Source organism: Marmota flaviventris, chromosome 4, assembly GCF_047511675.1.
Source record: "Marmota flaviventris isolate mMarFla1 chromosome 4, mMarFla1.hap1, whole genome shotgun sequence".
NCBI classification, from domain to species: domain Eukaryota; kingdom Metazoa; phylum Chordata; class Mammalia; order Rodentia; family Sciuridae; genus Marmota; species Marmota flaviventris.
Genome location: NC_092501.1, coordinates 54,933,872 through 54,953,385, shown reverse-complemented (window position 1 = coordinate 54,953,385; position 19,514 = coordinate 54,933,872). Strand labels below are relative to the sequence as shown.

The 19,514-nt window shown below is 36.2% G+C and overlaps 1 protein-coding gene and 1 non-coding gene across 2 annotated transcripts in view; both read left to right on the top strand.

The window, feature by feature from the left end:
• Positions 1 to 652: 652 nt before the first annotated feature.
• Positions 653 to 19,514, top strand: part of Mypn (myopalladin) — an 82,817-nt gene continuing 63,955 nt past the window's right edge. Inside the window, exon 1 of the mRNA XM_027931294.2 lies at positions 653 to 1,554. Within this exon, the coding sequence (XP_027787095.2) occupies positions 653 to 1,554 (902 nt within the window). The remainder of the gene's footprint in view (positions 1,555 to 19,514) is intronic.
• On the top strand, positions 3,167 to 3,374 carry LOC114089555 (small nucleolar RNA U3). Its single transcript, XR_003582202.1, has one exon. It is a non-coding gene; the product is annotated as a small nucleolar RNA U3 (small nucleolar RNA).

Sequence of the window (19,514 nt, the reverse complement as noted above, 5' to 3'; positions counted from 1 at the left end):
ATTATGATCCCATTCTTGTGGTTGAACATGATATGAAATTACACTAGTCATGTATTCATATATGAACATAGGAAAGTTATGTCCAATTCATTCTTCTATTCTCTCTCTTTTCTTTCTTTTTAGTGCTGAGGATTAAAAAACCAAAGTCTCACACATGCTAGGCAAGTTCTCTACACACTGAGCTATATTCCCAGCCCCGACATTATATTTAATATCACTATAACTATACCATAGCTTTCACAATTGAAATTGCATTTAAAAAAATTAATAAAATAGTAACTTCTCAGGCTTTTATTTTCAATTTCAGGGAGACTTCCTTCAATTTTTACTTATTTTATAATTGGCAAGTAATCTTTAAGTCCTAAATTTTGTAAAAGTGTCAAAATGAGGTGATTTTGGGCTGGGGATGTGGCTCAAGCGGTAGCGCGCTCTCCTGGCATGCGTGCAGCCCAGGTTGGATCCTCAGCACCACATACAAACAAAGATGTTGTGTCCGCCGAGAACTAAAAAATATATATTAAAATTTTTTTTTAAAATGAGGTGATTTTTATTTTGAGTTCTAAGTGCTTAAGAATATACATCATGCTGTAATAAATATAGACATTACTTCCTAGAAGTGATCCTATTTTTGTTATTATTGTTTTGTTGTAGCATGCAAGACGACAGCATAGAAGCTTCTACTTCCATATCTCAACTTCTAAGAGAAAGCTATTTAGCTGAAACCAGACATCGGGGAAACAACGAGAGGAGTCGAGCAGAACCTTCCTCTAACCCTTTCCATTTCGGCAGTCCCTCTGGGGCTGCTGAAGGAGCAGGAGGCCAAGATGACCTTCCAGATCTTTCAGCCTTTCTGAGCCAAGAAGAATTGGATGAAAGTGTCAATTTGGCAAGATTGGCAATCAATCATGATCCTTTGGAGAAAACAGATGAAGCCCAAGCTAGAAAACGTTTAGCTTCTGATCAGATGAAACACTCACCTAAATCAAGTTTTGAGCCTAACTTCTGTCAGGATAACACTCGAAGTCCTACCAGCTCTAAAGAGGACCCCCAGGAGGCAAAAAGGCCACAATATAGTTCTGAAACCCAGTCCAAAAAAGTATTCCTAAATAAGGCAGCCGATTTCATTGAGGAGCTTTCCTCCCTTTTCAAGGCCCATAGCTCCAAGAGGATTAGACCTCGTGCCTGCAAAAACCACAAGAGTAAACTGGAATCTCAGAACAAAGTTATGCAGGAAAACAGTCCCAGTTTCTCAGATCTGTCAGAAAGACGAGAAAGATCTTCTGTTCCCATCCCTATCCCTACAGATACCAGGGATAATGAAGTGAATCATGCCCTTGAACAACAGGAAGCCAAGAGGCGTGAAGCTGAGCAGGCTGCTAGTGAGGCATCTGGTGGAGACACCACCCCAGGGTCTTCGCCTTCATCTTTGTACTATGAAGAACCTCTGGGTCAACCTCCCCGGTTCACTCAAAAGTTACGAAGCAGAGAAGTTCCCGAAGGATCCCGAGTACAGTTGGATTGCATAGTGGTAGGAATTCCACCTCCTCAAGTAAGGTAAAAATGTCCCATTAGTAATGTTTGGCATGGTGCTTTCCATCTACCATGATTCTGCTAAGTGTGACCTGTTAAGTATGTGGTTTCAGAAATTATATATACTTCCTTTGAGAAAAGTAGAGAGTGTCTAAAAAACTCTGTTCAAAAGAAAAGAAAAATAATATTAGCAATGTATGTAGTTTAAAATTTTCTAGGGCTGACATGGCTCATGCCTGTAATCCCAATGGCTCAGGAGGCTGAGGCAAGAGAATCGCAAGTTCAAACCCAACCTCAGCAATTTAGCAAGACCTTGTCTCAAAATAAAGAATGAAAAATGGATTAGGGAAGTGGCTCAGTGGTGGAACCACCCTGGGTTCAATCCCTGGTACAATAGATAGATAGATAGATAGATAGATAGATAGATAGATAGATAGATAGATAGATAGATAGTTTTTTTCCAGGGCTGAGGATGTAGCTGTGGTAGAGGTCTTACATGAGGCCTCATGCATGGGGCGCTGGGTGCAATCCCCAGAACTGTAATCAATCAACTAATTTTCTACTTTTCATTATTTTTTAAAAATAAAAATAACTAGATGAGACTAAGACTAATAATAGACCTTATTTAGCCAGTATATTAAAAAGATTTCAAAATGTAATTATCTAATCAAATATTTTACATTGTATTCTTTATGCCAAGTATTCAAACCACTGTGTGAATTCTATACTTATAGCCCATCTCAATTTGGATGCTAAATTTTTCTAGGAAAAACTTATTTTACATTTAAGATACCTGTTGTTTTGTTTTAGAATATTCAAGAAAGCCAAGTGATAGGATAAATACAAAATAAGGCTGTGGTTAACATCAATTTAAAGACTCATTTTACATGTAATATATTTATTGTAAAGTTTTGATTATCAAATTAATGAACACTAGTCTGTCTAGTTCCCAAGTCTTTCCCTAATATGACTGATTAGTAGAGGGAATATTCATCTCCCACGTGCCCACTAAAGTTAGCTTTTCTCTGAGGCAGACAAAATATAAACTTAGGCCTCCTGCTCTGCATAAGCTATACCTAACTTTGTGTTCTGATTTTATTTTGTATTTTTAAGGATCTCTCTCTTTCACATTTATGGTTCTACAAACCTGGAACCAGCCTTAGTCCTCAGGGTAACATTTGCTGCCTCTTATAACACGTGAATAATGTGGTTGAAGTATCTTACTTTAGTAGACAATTACTGGTACTTAGAGTTTTATAAGAGTTGCTTGCTTTCCTAACCACCTAATTATTCCTAGAATATGACATCTGATATAATACTCACATTATAGAATATAGTATTAATACATTTATATTTATCATTATAATGTAATTAATATTTTATATATGCATACTATTTCAAGAGAATCTGCCCCAAAGACATACTCATATATTGAAATTTGTTTTCAAATATTATCAATTTCATAAGATATATCAAATATTATTTCTACAGCAGCACTGCATTTTATTATCAGGTTTTATTATCTCTTCCTTGAGGGCAGAGTTCTGGTGTTTCTGTCTTTGAATCTTGAGTACCAAGCAGAGTCTGGCCCATAGTAATCACTCAGCAAAATTAATGAATAAAGAAACAGAAAAAAAAGACTATATTTTCAGGGATCATTTCTGTAGTTGAGTACTAGAGAAGTTTCTCTGGACACGTAGAGCATCAGAAACCAGGAGGACCTATAGCATTCTCTCTTAAGTGTGAAGCTGGCTCTTGATGTTGCTTCATTGCAACCTCCATTTACTATTGGTTATTATTGTTCTCCTTGGAGGAGTAAAGGGGAAGGACACCAACTGAGTGCTTTTTTAAAAAAGAAGAAGTTGGGAGGCTGAAGCAGGAGGATCGCAAGTTCAAAGCCAGCCTCAGGAACAGCGAGACCCCAAGCAATTCAGTGAGACCCTGCCTCTAAATAAAATACCAAATAGGGGTAGGGATGTAGCCCAATGGTCAATACCTGTTACCAAAAAAGAAGGAGGAGGAGGAGGAGGAAGAGGAGGAAAACAAGAAACTCAAATTTAAATCAGGAGTGAGATAGTTGGCTTAGGATGTGATTGCCCTTCTACTGTAAACAAGCCTGATGAAGTATGCTCCCTGGGACTCTGGTCAGACCAAATCATTCAGGGACTCATCCTTACCATTTCTCAACCGTGACAATTTTAGATACAAGAATGAATTCAGTCAGGTGTGGTAGTACATGCCTGTAATCCCAGGGGAGGCTGAGGGAGGAGGATCACAAGTTCAAGGACAGCCTGAGCAACTTAGTGAGACTCTGCCTCAAAATAAAAAATAAGAAGAGTTAGAGATGTACCTAAGTGATAGAGGATACCTGGGTTCAAATCCAGTATCAAAATAAAGAAAGAAAGAATAAATTCGGTGCACCCATGAGAAAAATAAAATATCAGCCAGGAAAAACTATAAAGTACCCATTCCCTGAAAACAAAGTCATCTTATAGCAAGTCAAAAACTACTTAATCAACCAAGTAAAAATTTACAAATCTACAAATTTGAAAGTGAAAGAAAAATACTCAGCTTTCATGTGGTAATGTTAATTTTACCTGAGAAGAATTTCATTACTAATTAAATTTATATCTATACCCCAACCATTGATTTGATTCTGGGAAACTAGTAGGAACTCACTAAATTCATTTCTGAATGATTTTGTACTTTATTTCATGACTACAGTTCAATTAATAAAAAATTTATAATTTTCCAGATGGGCTAATAGCTGTCACTGTTTTCTTAAACACAGAATTTATACAACTTTAATCAGAAAGCAACTATTTGTTTAGCTTTTAATTTGTGCTCAGCAGTGTTGTCAATATAATGATGCAGATGATACAAATACGTGTCCCTGCCTTCAAAGAGTTTGCAATCCAATTATTTAAAAAATCACCCTAGTTTTTATCATACATAAATCTTAAGTAGTATTAGGCTAGGGGAACTAGAAAAATCAAAGAAAGTTTCAGAGACATAGGGGACTTTTAGTTGAATTTTGAAAAGTGAAAAGAATTTAGGTAGAAATTAACTCATTTAATTCAACAAATATAGAGTTACTAAACCATTCACTGGGAATACAAAATAATCATGAGTTTGGGAGGTGAGGGATCTTGTTTTAAAATCAAGTCCAAACTATGTTGACAGGCTAATTCATAATCTAGTACAAAAACCAGACAGATATGTAATCAAAGCACTTTTGATTTGCAATATTGTATAATAAGGGCTATAATAGAAGTGTGTACTGGACGCAATGGTGACCCAGAAGAAGATGTGAGTTACCTTGCCTGGAGTGCAAGATAAAGGAACATTAAGGAGGTGAAGGAGGCTAACTGTAGGAGAAAGCAAGTGCAAAAGACCCAAAGCAAGTGTTCTCAGGGAACCCCAAGGACTTGACTATATTGAAACCAGGGTAACAGGTAAGGAAAGATTAGAGATAAGATTAAAGAGGTGGGTGAAAATGATGCGTCCTTTCGGGTCAGGTCAACTCAACATGATTATATAAAGTCACAGATACTGACACTGACATTGTAATCATCTCATGTCCGTTGGGACTGGAATGGGTACAGTGGGACAGAGAAAAGATGTTAATGATCAATATTTAGAAGAGAAGAGGCAATCATCAAGTTGAACTTGGTTATTAACTAAATGGGAAGGTTGAGTAAAAAATTTACCCCATAAGTTTGAAACCGGGTACCTGAAACAGAGATGGGGATCACTGGCCAGTACTGAGAAAATGGAAGAGGTGTCCAATTTGTGGAGGAAGCTGATGGAAATTTGAGTCTGAGGGGTGAAGGGAACATATCTAATAGGCAGTCAGAAATTTGACTGAAGGTCAGATGAGAGGATTAGAGAACTAGAGCAACCCAAGGAGTAATCTGGACCACAATATCTCTGTGCCCACATACAAAGATGTTGAGTCGATCTCATCAAAGGGATTCATCTATTCCATCATCACCCTGTGTTCTTGACATAGCTAAGTACTTGTGGTTTCCTGATATTTACAGAGGGACACATAATATTTAAAACCAACTTCTAGTTGGTTCAGTCTAGTGCTCGAGTGGAAAAGTGTTTTCCAGCCTTCTTTTAACAATAGTTTGCCCCCCAAAACCATTGCATGTTACCTCAATCTCTCTCTCTCTCTCTCTCTCTCTCTCTCTCTCTCTCTCTCTCTCTCTTACACACACACACAATAAAAAATCATTAAATTATTAAGAAGAGTCATTTCAATTTGTTGAATAAGAATACCACAGTCAAGCCAGGCACAGGGAGACATGCCTGTAATCGTAGCTACTTGGAAGGCTGAGGCAGGAGGATCAGAAGTTCAACTTAGCAAGGCCCTAAGTAACTCAGTGACACTCTGTCTCTAAATAAAATATAAAAAAGAGGCTGGGGATGTGGCTCAGAGGTTAAGCACACTTGGGTTCAATTCCCAGTACCAAACAAACAAACAAAAAATCACAGTCAATAAGGACACTAATGTTTTACTATTTTAGCAAGAAAATATACGTATACTTGGCAACTATCCATATGCTAACCCATGTGTTATCAGTGTTTTACCCATGTTCTTGTGACACTAGTTTAGCAAGTTGAAAAATCATTTTTGCTTATATTGTTGTTGATTTCCAAGTTAATTGAGTAGAGATTGATTTATAAGTAGAAGCAGGATCCTGAATGATGGAAGCTAGTGTTTTTCAAAGCATGTTAATTTTGAATTTAGTTTCATCAGAGGCCTTGTCTTAGAAAATGAAATACATTCATGCGTTAACCACAGATGAAAGAGTCTGCAAGAATTCACAGCAAATGGCCATGATCCCTTTTGTATCCTGATGCCAAATTCTTTTCCCAGGAATGTACAGCTGGGTCACTCTGTGTTTGCTTGTATACAACCTTCTGAGACAGCACCAATTTACCTTTTTATAGATAATGATGGCCACTGTGTTTTGTTTTTGCTACTTCAGTTACATTCCTACAAGTTATGTGCCAAGGAAAGAAAAAGGAAACAAAATTGTTATGAAGAAAAAGGATATCTTAAATGACATAGAGGGATTTCATATTATATTATTTAGAGGATATTCTTCTACCTTTAGGGGAAAATTTAGATTCATTCATCCAACAAATATCCAGTGGCTATTTATGTGCCTGGTACTATTGAATGTGCTAAATTTAAAGCAGCAAGCATGCCAGACATGGCAGTACACACCTGTAATCCCTGGGAGACTGAGGCAGGAGGAGTGTAAGTTCAAGGTCAGCCTGGGCACCTCAGACAGACTCCATCTCAAAATAAAAAATTTCAAAGGGACTGTGAGTGTAGCTCAATGGCAGAGCACTTGCTTAGCATGCATGAGGAACCCCCGTGCAGCAAAAAAGGAAATTTTTAAAAAGCAGCCATAACACAGAAAAATTCGCTGCGATTATGGAGTTTTATCTAGTAAGGGATACAGACAATATTTTTTTTTTTCTTTTGTACGAGGGACTGAACACAGGGGCACTTAACCACTGAGCCACATCCCCAGACTCCCAACCCTTTTTTATTTTAAAGGGGGAATTTGTTTTTTTTAATATTTATTTTTTAGTTGTAGTTGGACACAATACCTTTATTTTATTTATTTATTTTTATGTGGTGCTGAGGATCGAACCCAGGGCCTTACACGTGCTAGACAAGCACTCTACCACTGAGCCACGACCCCAACCTCCCCAGCCCTTTTAATATTTTATTTTGAGACAGAGTCTTGCTAAGTTTTTCAGGCCTCACTAAATTTCTGAGGCTGGCTCTGAACTTTTGATGCTCCTGCCTCAGCCTATGAGTACAGGCGTGTGCCACTGTGCCCAACTAGGTAATAAAAATTTTGCAAATGATTATACAATTACAATTGTGATAAATGTTATAAAGAAGGCAGCAGTTAGCAGAGGGACCAAACCTGGTGTATAGGTTGGGAAGGTTTTCCTGAACCATATTAAAGCTGCAACATAGAAGATGAGAGTTAGCTCAGCAAAGTAAGGTGCAAGAAAAAGCGTTGTAGGCTGAGGGAATGGAAAATTTGAAGTCCTTGAGGCATCAAAGCAAATATTAAGTTTAAGGAATTGAAATGCAGCTAGAACATAAAGTGAGGAGGAAATTATTTGAGGTTAAGTCCAGAGACGTAGAGGCCAGATTCTGAGAGCCTCCTAAAAGAGGCGAAGAGGGTCCCTGACCCAGGAGAGTCAACATCACCTGGGACCTTTATGGAAAAGCATTGTAGACACACTTGGGTCTAACTGAGTCAGAATCTCTAGGGATGAGGCCAGCCGCCTTTGTTTTAACAAACTGCTAATAACTTGTTGAGATGGGCACAGGGGTTCACTGTACTAGTCTCTCTACTTTGTGTATGTTTAAAGTTTCCATAATATAATGTAAAAAAAATTAGTATGTTTATGTGGTTGCAAAACTTTATGTAAATGGAATCAGAATGTCTATATTCTTTTGCTACTCTTTTCCTTAAGAAGTGCATGTAAATCTATTTATTATACTCATTTTCATTGCTCTATAGTATTTTACTATATGGCCAGATTATTATATTATTGATGTAAATTTGGGTTGCTTCTAATATTTTTCCTCATTGAATAATGATATACATTTTCTAATATATTCTCTGAATTTTCCCTGGTGCATGAGTGTGTCTAGGCATGGAATTGCTATCAGAGTATGCATAACTTCAACTTCATAATAACATCAAATTGTTTTCCAAAGACATTGTTTCAATTTACATTCCCAACAACATTGTATAAGCATTTTGGTTGTTCTACATCATTGCCAATATTGACATCACCAGATATTTTAAGTTTTGCCAAGGTAGTGGGTATGAAGTGTTATTGGTGAAACACCTGTGGTTTAAATGTTTATTTCCAGAGTTAGTAATAAGATTGTGAATTTTTTCATAGATTTATGGGCCATTCTAGATTCGGTTTCTATAAAGGGCTTGCTTAATCTTTGACCCATTTTCTACTTGTTCAAATATTCTTGATACCAATCATGTGACACATGTGTTATAAAAATATCCTCTCCTAGTTTGATTTTTTTTTGTTTTGTTTTCTCTATGGTGTCTTTTGATATTAGTCGTTCTTAACTTTGGTATCGAATTAATTAGTTTTCCTTTTTATGTTTTTGGATTTTGTAGCTTGTGTCAATTTTAAGAAATTCTAATCTCAAAGTAGAAAAGATATACTCCTTGTATATTTTCTCCTAAAGGTTTTATAATTTGCTTTCCATGTCTTTTTTTAACCCACTTAAAGTTGATTTTTGTATATTTTGTAAAGCAGGTAAACCATTGTGGTTTTTGTTTGTTTGTTTCTGATTGGATAACCAATTTTTCCAACAGCAGCTTATGGAAAAGTACATCTTCTCCCCACTTTTCTCTAGTGCTGGTTCTATCATTCAGCAAAATTCCATGTACTTGTGGATATAGTTCTGGGCTTTCTGTTCTTTTCCTGCGGTTTATCATATTACAATAGGTTTTTCATAGTTCTTGATTTCCAATTTTTTTATTTTAAGAATTTTTGGTTCATTTTGATCTTTTTTCTACAAGTTTTAGAATCATCATGACAAATTTCACTAACATTTTTTAAATATAATAAGATTTATGGAATTGAATCTATAGATCAGTTTATAGGGGATTTGATATATTCAAAATATTGAGCTTTGGGGTGGGGTACCAGGGATTGAACCCAGGAGGGTTCAGCCACTGAGCCACATATCCAATTATTTTTTTTATTTTGAGATAGGTTCTCAATAAGTTGCTTTGGACCTTGTTAAATTGCTGAGGCTGGCCTTGAACTTGTGATCTTCCTGCCTCAGCCTTTGGAGCCTCTGGGATTACGTGTGTGCCATTGCACCCAGCTAAAATATTGAGCTTTAATATTCAAGAGCAAGGTATATTTTTCCATTGCTTGAATATCTTTTAATAAAGATTTATAATTGTTTCTTAGAGTCTTATAAATCTTGAGTTAGCTTTATGCATAGATACCTAATATAAATGGTACCTTTTAAAAAATTATATTCTATTTTTGTTACATATAGAAATGTAGTTGACTTTATAATCTTCATGAAATAATTCTTCTTTAGGAAATTTTTATTCAACAACTGCTAAATTCATGAAAATTGATCATAGATTTTTTGAGTATTCTTCCTGTCCAATCCTCTCTTGAACTTCATTCTTTTCCTTTTTTCAGTTGGCTAAGCCCTCAAGTACAACGTTGAACAGAAATGCTGATGCTAGGTGTTCCAGGCTTATTTTTAATCTTAACAAGAATACTTTCCATTTTTCAATATTACATAGGATTTTGTTATAAATCCTTTTGTATAGGAAGAATTTTTTTTTAAATAATGAATGGAAATGGAATTTTATTAAACACTGAATTTATTAAGATTGTTATTTTTTCTTTGTTAATTTGGTACAGAATGTTAGTTTTACAATGTTAAATGAAACTTGAAATCTCGAGAGAAACACAAATTGGTCATAATTGATTATCTTTTTTTATATTTCTAGATCTGGTTTGCTAATATTTTAACTTTTACATTTTTGTATGAAATTGACCTCAATTTTCTTATTCATACTTTTGTCAGAAAAGAATTGCTACAAAAGCAGCAAATATCATTCAAAAAGTGATATTTAATCAGTATAATTGGTACAGCCCTTGAGTGTGCCTGTGGTTTTCTTCATTATGATTGGTTAGGGTATCCATTCTGAAGCAGCTGTTAATCTTTTTGAGAATCACTTCTGTCTCTGCAGAATTGCAAAGGAATTCTGACATTTAAAGTTTGGGTAGAGGAAGAAATCCCTCTGAAAGGAGGTTGGAAAGGTACATCCTAAATGGAAGGAGAAAAATGGGGCTCATTAAAAAAAAAAGTTGCTTCAGAATGGAATAAGTAGTCACCTACACTGAATACTAATTAGAAGTCAAGTGAGATGAAAACTGGAAGGTATCATTTGATTTAATAATATGGAGGCCACCAATGGCCTCGGTAAGAGCAGTTTTGAGAGGATGATAGGTACAGAAGGCAAATTAGAAGTGATTTAACTATGAAAAGGGCACCATATCAAAATGGTAGACTGAGCTCATGGGTCTATCTTACATTCCAGCACCACAAAATGAAACTGGAACACAACATAGAATACCATCTGTAAGTGCAAAATTTTTAGAAATTTCCCACAGTCAGAAATTCCAAATGGAGGGCTGGGTTATAGCTCAGTGATAGAGTGCTTGCCCAGTATGTGTGAGGCACTAGGTTTGATTCTTAGCCCCTCATATAAATAAATAAAAATGAAGGTCCATCAACAACTAAAAAAATATTAAAAAGAAAAGAAGTTTTATATGGAGGGACAGATACAAATTTTGTGAGCCTTTAAGCTTATAAAAATTTGGAGGTCCCCTGTAAGATAAACAAAGCCAAATCATGAATGCAAAATTAAGCCTAGGGCCTAGGAAGGGAGCCATGTCAATGAGAAACCTAGTTTTATTGGTTTTATACTAAATTTACCTCTAAGCACAAGGAATCTGATTGACAAGGAAAACCAAAATCCAAATCATATCCCAGAAAAAAAGTACTGTGGAGCTGACAACTCTTCTGGGTGTTCTCTAGGCTCAGAGGCATGAGACAGAATAAGCAGGAGAGGGCCCAGGGCAGTCAGGGTGATTAATCTGGGAATTACAGTCAGAGCAGCTGTGCAGGTCAGTGCCTCCCTCTTCCCTTGTTTAGGCTGAACAACAAGCACAGCCCGAAACACGGAAGCCAGAGCAGCAAATGTGTTCTGAAAAGACAGGGCAGTGTCCCAGATAGCTAACAATAGCCAGGAAGTCAGAGGAGCTACTGGTACACAATGTTCGCCTACCTAAAATCATGGTCTGCCTCTCCCCAATAATCACCAGCAACCACTCCTATAATCAGAGCCAACATCCCCTAACATGCAAGGTTTTCCAACAGGTAGGGGAAATCAACACGGTGAAAGGCTCCCAATTGAGCAAATAGAAGAATTTATTCTTGAAAGAAAAATTTAGAGTAGCAAGCAGAAGAAAGGAAGAAGTTATACTTTAAACTATGTAATATGGAAAGTCAGGCATGGTGGCACACACCAATAATCCCAAAGGCTCCAAATGCTGAGGCAGGAAGATTGCATGTTCAAAGTCAGCCTCAGCAAGTTAGTGATGCCTGAAGCAATTTAGCAAGATCCTGTGTCAAAACAAAATAAAATAAAAAGGGCTGGGTATGTGGTTTAGTGGTTAAGTGCCCCTGGGTTCAATCCCTGGTACAAAAAAAAAAAAAAAAAAAAGTAATATGTAAAGATTCAAATACATTGAATCAAAGACAACAAAACTGGAAAATTCATGTTCATTCATTCAATAACAATTCATCCAACACACTCTATGCATCACATACTCAGGAGTTCTTACAAATAAAGCAAAGTTCAGCGCCATATTGCATTCTACTTGAGGTTAAAGAGAATAAACAATAACTTTTTAAATTTTATTTTTATATTTATTTATTTATTTGGTACAGGGGATTCAACCAAGGGGTACTTAACCATTGAGCTGCATCCCCAGCCCATTTTTTATATTATATCTAGAGACAAGGTCTTGTTAAATTGCTTAGTGCCTCACTAAATTCCTGAGACTAACTTTGAACTTGCAATCCTTCCGCCTCAGCCTCCTGAGCTGCTGGGATTATAGGCATGCATGTGCCCAGCCATAAATAATAAATTAAATAAATAAATGAATTATGTAGTGATTTAGCAATAACTACAATGAGATGAAGGAAATGAAGAATTTCTAACCCTGTCCAAAGTAATTTCATCTTTTTCAATTTTTTTAAAATCTATTGATGGAAGAAATTCTTTTACTTTAAAAACAATTCTTTTTTTTAATTGGTTCTTTTAAGTTATACATCATGGTAGAATTTATTTTGATATAATTATACAAGCATGGAATATATCTTATTCTAGTTAGGACCCCATTTTTATGGATGTACATGATGGTAGGATTCACTATGGTATATTCATATAAGTACATAGAAAAATTATTTTGAATTCATTCCACTGTCTTTCCTTTTCCTATTCCCCGTCCCCTCCTTTCATTCCCCTTTGTCTATTCTACTAAACATCTATTCTTTCCTTCTCCCGCTTTATTGTGGGTTAGCTTCTACATATCAGAGAAAACATTAGACCTTTGGTTTTTGAGGACTGGCTTATTTCACTTAGCATGATAGTCTCCAGGTCCATCCATTTACTTGCAAATTTACAATAGCTTAACTATTGTATATTGAGCTGCTATAAACATCAATATGACTGTGTCACTGTGGTATGTGGATTTAAATCTTTTGGATACAAACCCAGGAATGGGATAGTTGGGTCAAATGGTGGTTCCATTCCTGGTTTTTTGAGGAGTCTTCATACTGCTTTCTATCCCATCAACAATGTATAAGTGTATCCTTTGCCCCGTATCCTTGCCAACATTTATTGTTACTTGTATCCTTTTTATTTTTAATATTTTTTTAGTTGCAGATGGACACAATACTTTATTTTATTTATTTATTTTTATGCACTGCTGAGGATTGAACCCAGTGCCTCTCACAAACTAGGCAAGCACTCTACCACTAAGTCACAACCCCAATTATTCTTGATAATTGCCATTCTGACTGGAGTGAGATGAAATCTCAGTGTAGTTTTAATTTTCATTTCTCTAATTGCTAGAGATGTTGAACATTTTTTATATGTTTGTTGACCATTTGTATTTCTTCTGAAGAATGTCTGTTCATTTTTCAAAAATTATTTTCACAGTCGGGCACGGTGGTGGTGGTGTATGCCTATAATCCCAGAGGCTGGGGAGGCTGAGGCAGGAGGATCATGAGTTCAAAGCCAGCCTCAGCAAAAGCAGGTGCTAAGCAACTCAATGAGACCCTGTCTCAAAATAGGGCTGGGGATGTGACTCAGTAATTGAGTGCTCCTGAGTTCAATCTTTGGTACCCCCTTCAAAAAAAATCACATTTATTCATTCTCTCTTGTTATATCTAAAATTGGCGATGTAGCAAGGTATGATCTTGACATCTTCATATAGATAACTTCTTATATATGCCTTTCTTAAGTTACCATCAGGTGGAAGAAGATTCCACTCAATAAATTTTAATAAAACTTAAAAAAAACTATCTTCCTGCATACACCCTTATGTTCTATCCAGTAAAACACAGCCACTGGACATGAAAACTTAAGTTGCTTTTTTTTTTTTTTTTTAACTTAATAGCAATCAAACAGGACATTCAAAAGGCCAAATTGAGTCACAAAATCCAACATAACTTTGGGTCTTGTTAGTCTTTGTGGTATTTATTGCCCAGAAAGGGACATTAAGAGAGAGACATTAAGGAAATAAACCTACAAATAAATATATGATTACAAATGACATAGTTTCTACAAAAGAAAAGAACAGGGTATGAGAAGAAAGAAGCATAGGTGGAAAAAGGACTTTGGAAGGGCTAGGTCAAGGTTGAAGTTGGACTCTGAGTAATTATTCTTTTAATGAGCATTATTCCTGGTGAGCCAGAATATCACATTCAAATTGCATTTAGAAGTTGTTAATGTGCTAAAACAATGAGTCATAATATTTATCCAAGTCATATTTTAGATGAAATAGTAATTTAACAGCAGAATGGTGATTTGCAGCCAAAAAGTCCAGTTAAATCTGACAAATGTGTTTCTTCGGTATCCTCCTTTCCCAGCTTGGTAGATAGCCAAATTAGCAGATCTGACCAGCTATACCAGTGCATCAAAGGTGGGTCCTTCTCTGTCATTTGGACCTGCCCTGTTTCCCAGAACATTGACTCATTTCTGCTGAGCCATGAATCACATCTGGCACCTGCTGCTATTCTGTAAGGGTCATTAGGACTTGGCTTTCTAAAAATGTGCCCTGGTAAGGACATTTCTATGAAAGCATGCCCTAAAATGGATAGACTTTGAGGAGAGTATGTTGTTCTCCTACCTCAAAATTCTTCAGGGTAGCAGGGTAGATTTAAGACCCTTTCACCTGACCAGCATGTTATTTCTGAGCCACTCATGGTATTATAGACAGAGACATGGCTACTACTTGTTCTTTGGGATTGTTTGAAGCCATCCTGGCCATTTGAGTAGGGATTAGATCACTTTTGATTGAGAGTTCCACAGTTTGAATCATTCCTCTTAACTCCTTCTGGCTAGCCAATTATTAATGGATGATTTCACTCTCATCTTGGTAAAGATGAGAAATCTGAAGAATTGAGATAATCCTGTAATATTTATAGAAATAAAGGATTTCTTTTTTTGAAATAGCTATTTATATTTGTTTCATCAAATAAATAGAGCTACATTGCTTAAAAATCAAATACTAAAGAACAGACTACTTTCAACTCTCTGCAGTTTCCTATGTATTTCCCGTTTGATTTCTGAATAATATACCAATGATTCTCAAAATTTTGATTCTCAGACAGACCCCCCTTTATAATCTTAAAAAATGATTGAGACTCAAAATAGGTTTTGTTTATAATTATTTACTGTATTAAAATTAAACTGAGAAATGTTTTAAATATTTATGCATGCATTCCCTGACCCCTCCCCACCCCCTGCCCCATTTTGTACTGGGGATTGAATGAATCCAGGGTGCTTTACCGCTGAGCTACGTCCCAGCCCTTTTTATGTTTTGTTTTGAGACAGGGTCTTGCTAAGTTGCTTAGGGCCTCCCTAAATTACTGATCTTCCTGCTTTCTTCTCCCAATCTGGGATTATACCACACCAGCTATTCATTCATTTTTAAATAACAATAATAAACATGTTAATTTTACAAGGAATAGCTTTTCCAAAGCAAAAAGTTTTAGTGAGAAGAGTACTATTATTTTACAGTTTTTACAAAACTCTTTAGTTTCTAGTTTACCAGAAGATAGCTGGATTTTCACATATGCTTCTACATTCAGTTTATTGTAATGTGCTGTTTAGGTTGAAGTCAGTGCAATAAATCCAGTCATACACGGATATGTTTTGGAAATAGGAGGAGCATTTTAATAACCTTTCAGATCTTTGTGGCTATTGCTATTTAATAATACAACAAAATTCAACTAGCAGTAGTTTCCTGAAGGTTAGTTGCAATGTGAAATCTGAAACCATACCAATGAACTTTTGTCCTTTGCTATTCTAAAACCTATTGGTCTATTTTGACCTTTGAATAGATAACATTTGGTCATTTGGAAAATAAATAATGCAGATCTTCCAAAGGGTAAAACATTTTATTATATAATATCAAAAAATTTTTTTATTTCATCTAAATACTTTTGGATGAAATAAAAAGTCTTTAAGTATTGAAACCCTAAACTCACTCTGGGGGGATACAAATTTTCTAGTTTTTCCTGAAAGCTCAATTTTTTTATTTCCATTGGCAATGAATACTATCAGTTGTTTTTACTTGAAATGACAGGCTTACTTCCATTATTTTTGAGAAAATAAAAAATATTAAAAAGACATGTCAGGCTTGGGTTATGGCTCAGTGTTAGAGCACTTGCCTCACATGTGTGAGGCACTGGGTTCAATTCTCAGCACCACATATAAATAAATGAATAAAATAAAGGTCAATCAACAACTAAAAAAAAAAATTAAAAAAGACATGAATTCAAAGTTGATTTTTATTTTATTTTATTTTTTTCTATATAGGGAATTGAACCCAGGGGTGTGCTCAATCAATCAATGAGCCACATCACCAGCCCTTTTTTATATTCTTAATTTAGAGACAGGGTCTCACTAAGTTGCTTAGGGCCTCACTAAGTTGCTTAGGGCCTCACTAAGTTTCTGAGGCTGGATTTGAACTTGCCATCCTCCTGCTTCAGCCTTTCAAGCCACTGGGATTATAGGCATGCTCTACCATGCCCAGCTCAATATTGAAATTTAGTAAAAGTCATGATTTTTATTGCTTTTTCAATTTTTTCTTGAAACTGTATTTTTTTTTCTCTTACTATGAGCATGGTAGTGGATCCAAAAACCATCGACAGTTTTGTGACAGTGCTTTAATTTGTGTTGCTAATAAAGAATCAGCAGCTTTACCCACTGTGTCTTTTGTACTATCAGTGTAAATATCAACACAGTGAAAGGGCAAATAACCTAGTAAATTCTTGTTTTCACAGAAAGTGAACCACCGTAAAATGCTTACACTGCTGTTGCTTACCATGCTAATGTAAGCTATTTTCTATTGATTTCCTGTTCTGTCAAGTAGGGGTTTAGTTCCCCAACATTAAACCAGCACCCTCATTTTATTTTTACATTTTTCAATATGATCATAACATATTGTTGTTTTTAAGAAATATTTAATTTTTATTTTATTGTTACCATATAAATATTGTTCACTACCAAGCCTAGTAAGATAAAATGAATATTTCTTTGCTTGCATGGTCATCTCTATGTCCTCAGGGGACTGATTCCAGGACTCCCCAGTGGATACCAAAATCTTCAGATACTCAAGTCCCTTATATAAAGCTATTTGTTTAATATTTGCATATCACATAATCTATGCACATCATCTAACATACCTCTTTTTTTTTGGGGGGGGGGTGTTAGGGATTGAACCCAGGATCTCAAACATGCTGTGCAAGTGCTATACCACTGAATTAAACCTCCAGACTTTCCCATCTCTAGATAACTTACAATACTTAATATAATGCAAATGATTTGTTAATAGTTTTTATACAGTAGGGAATTAGGGAAATTACAGGAAAAAAATCATACTCAGTACTGACAATTTTTTTTCCAAATAGTTTTGATCCACAATTGGTTGAATCTGAAGATGAGGAACCCACAGATATATAGGGCCAAATGTATTCTTTTTTATTTTGACCTAAAGTTGATTATTGTCTTGGTTCTTGGTGTCTATTTTTATGTGACTCAGTTCTGCGGTCCTATCACAAATTTGTCTCGGTTTTCCAGTCAATTTGTGAAAATTCAAAAAATTCTGTTCTGTGCAGTTAAGCCTAGGATGCTCCATCAGGCCCATTCCGCACCCCCCCCCCCCCCAGAGAAATCCCTTCTGCAGGCCTTCTTCTCTTGCTCCAATATGGAACAGCTGCTTGTTCAGCCTGCAACTCAGCCTTCTTCCAGGGATATTCCCTAACTGCTCAGATGAAGGGAAGGAACCTGAGATGGTGGTTTAGAGCTCATTTTTCCAAATTTTGTAACTAACAGCCTTGGTTGTCGTCATTATCAATTTTGTTTTGTTCCCCTTTTTCTTGTCTGTTTTGTTTTTTCAGTCCTGGGAATTGAACCCAGGGAGCACTCTACACTGAGCTATATCTGTAGCCCTTTTCTTTTTTGGGGGGTGGGGGGTAACCAGGGATTTAATTTAGGGGCACTCAACCGCTGAGGCACATCCCCAGCCCTATTTTGTATTTTATTTATAGAGACAGGATCTCTCTGAGTTGCTTAGGGCCTCACTAAATTGTTGAGGCTGGCTTTGAACTCGAGATCCTCCTGTCTCAGCCTCCCGAGTTGCTGAAATTACAGTTGTGTGCCACCGTGCCCAGTGCCCTTTTCATTCTTTAAATTTTGAGATAAGGTCTTGCTAAATTACTGAAGCTGGCTTGGAATTTGCCATCCTCCTGCCTCAGTCTCCTGAGTAGCTGGGATTACCAGTGTACACCACCACACTTGGTTCTGGGGTTCCTCCATATCTCCTTCCCTGTTGTTAGCAATCTCGTGTTTCCAAATCCCAAAACTCTCTGGAATTCTGCTGCACAAATTGGCTACGTCCTTCACTGCCCTCCCCAAGAAGGCTCTTGTTTTTCACATTTCTCAACTCTTCTGACTGCTCAACATGCTTTCCATCTTCCAAAAGTTTCTGAAGTTTCAGGTCTGCTGTTGTCTCCCCTTCCATTCTTTTTTGTCTTTGTGGTATTGTACCTTTAAAAAATATATCTTATTCTCATTTTAGAGGCGTTTTAGGAAGGGAGTAAAGATAACACATTCTCTCAATTTGTCATGTTTGATTTGACACCCAGTTTTTGTATTTGGAACTATGTGTTCTGAGGCTTTGTTCATTATAAGCTCCTTAGAGCTAGTGAGATTTGTGCTCTGGGAGATTTACAAACCCATCTCCTCAGCTGCCTTTATTGTGTACCACTGCCACAACAGAACTCAAAGACTGGAAGAGAATTTGATGAAGCAAATAACACACTCACAAAAAGGTGAAAAAAATTTAGAAAACATAACAATCATTGAAAATAGATGGTAACATGTAACTCTGAGTAGGAGGTGACATCTGAGCCAAGTTTTGGTGCATAAATTCTATTTGCAGTTGCTGAAAGGCAGAGGAAAAGAATCTCAGAAAAACATGAGCAGTGACTTGAATATGGGGGTGACCATGACATATTTATGGAACAGTAGAGAACAGTTTGACTGTTAGAAAGTAGTTGAGTAGGTGGGTTTCCTTTAATGTGCTTTAGAATTTTACTTTATATAAATGGTGGGAGGGAAGAATTAAAGTACTGAGTAGTTAGATCTGAAATGACTGTGAAGACTAGTAAATACCAAGATTCTTTAATTTTTTACACTGATTAGTTATAATATTCCTCCCCTTAATTGCTTTTTGTTATGTTGATTAATAATTATTTCAAAAAGTAAAAACAGTATAAAAGGGTACAAGGACACATCTTACTCCTATAAATCATCATCCCCCTTGTGTTACCCCCACAGGCAGCTACTCTTAACTTTCATTTTATTCTATCCAGTTTTCTTTATGCAAATGCAAATGAGTTAATATCTTATTTCTTGCCTCCCTAAATCTGTTTCCTATGGCTGCCATGACAAATTTTCACAAATCGGATGACTTAAAACAACAGAAATTTATTCTCATACAGTTCTGAAGAATAGAAGTCTGAAATCAAAGTGTCATCAAGATTGGGTGTGGTGGCCTAAGCCTGT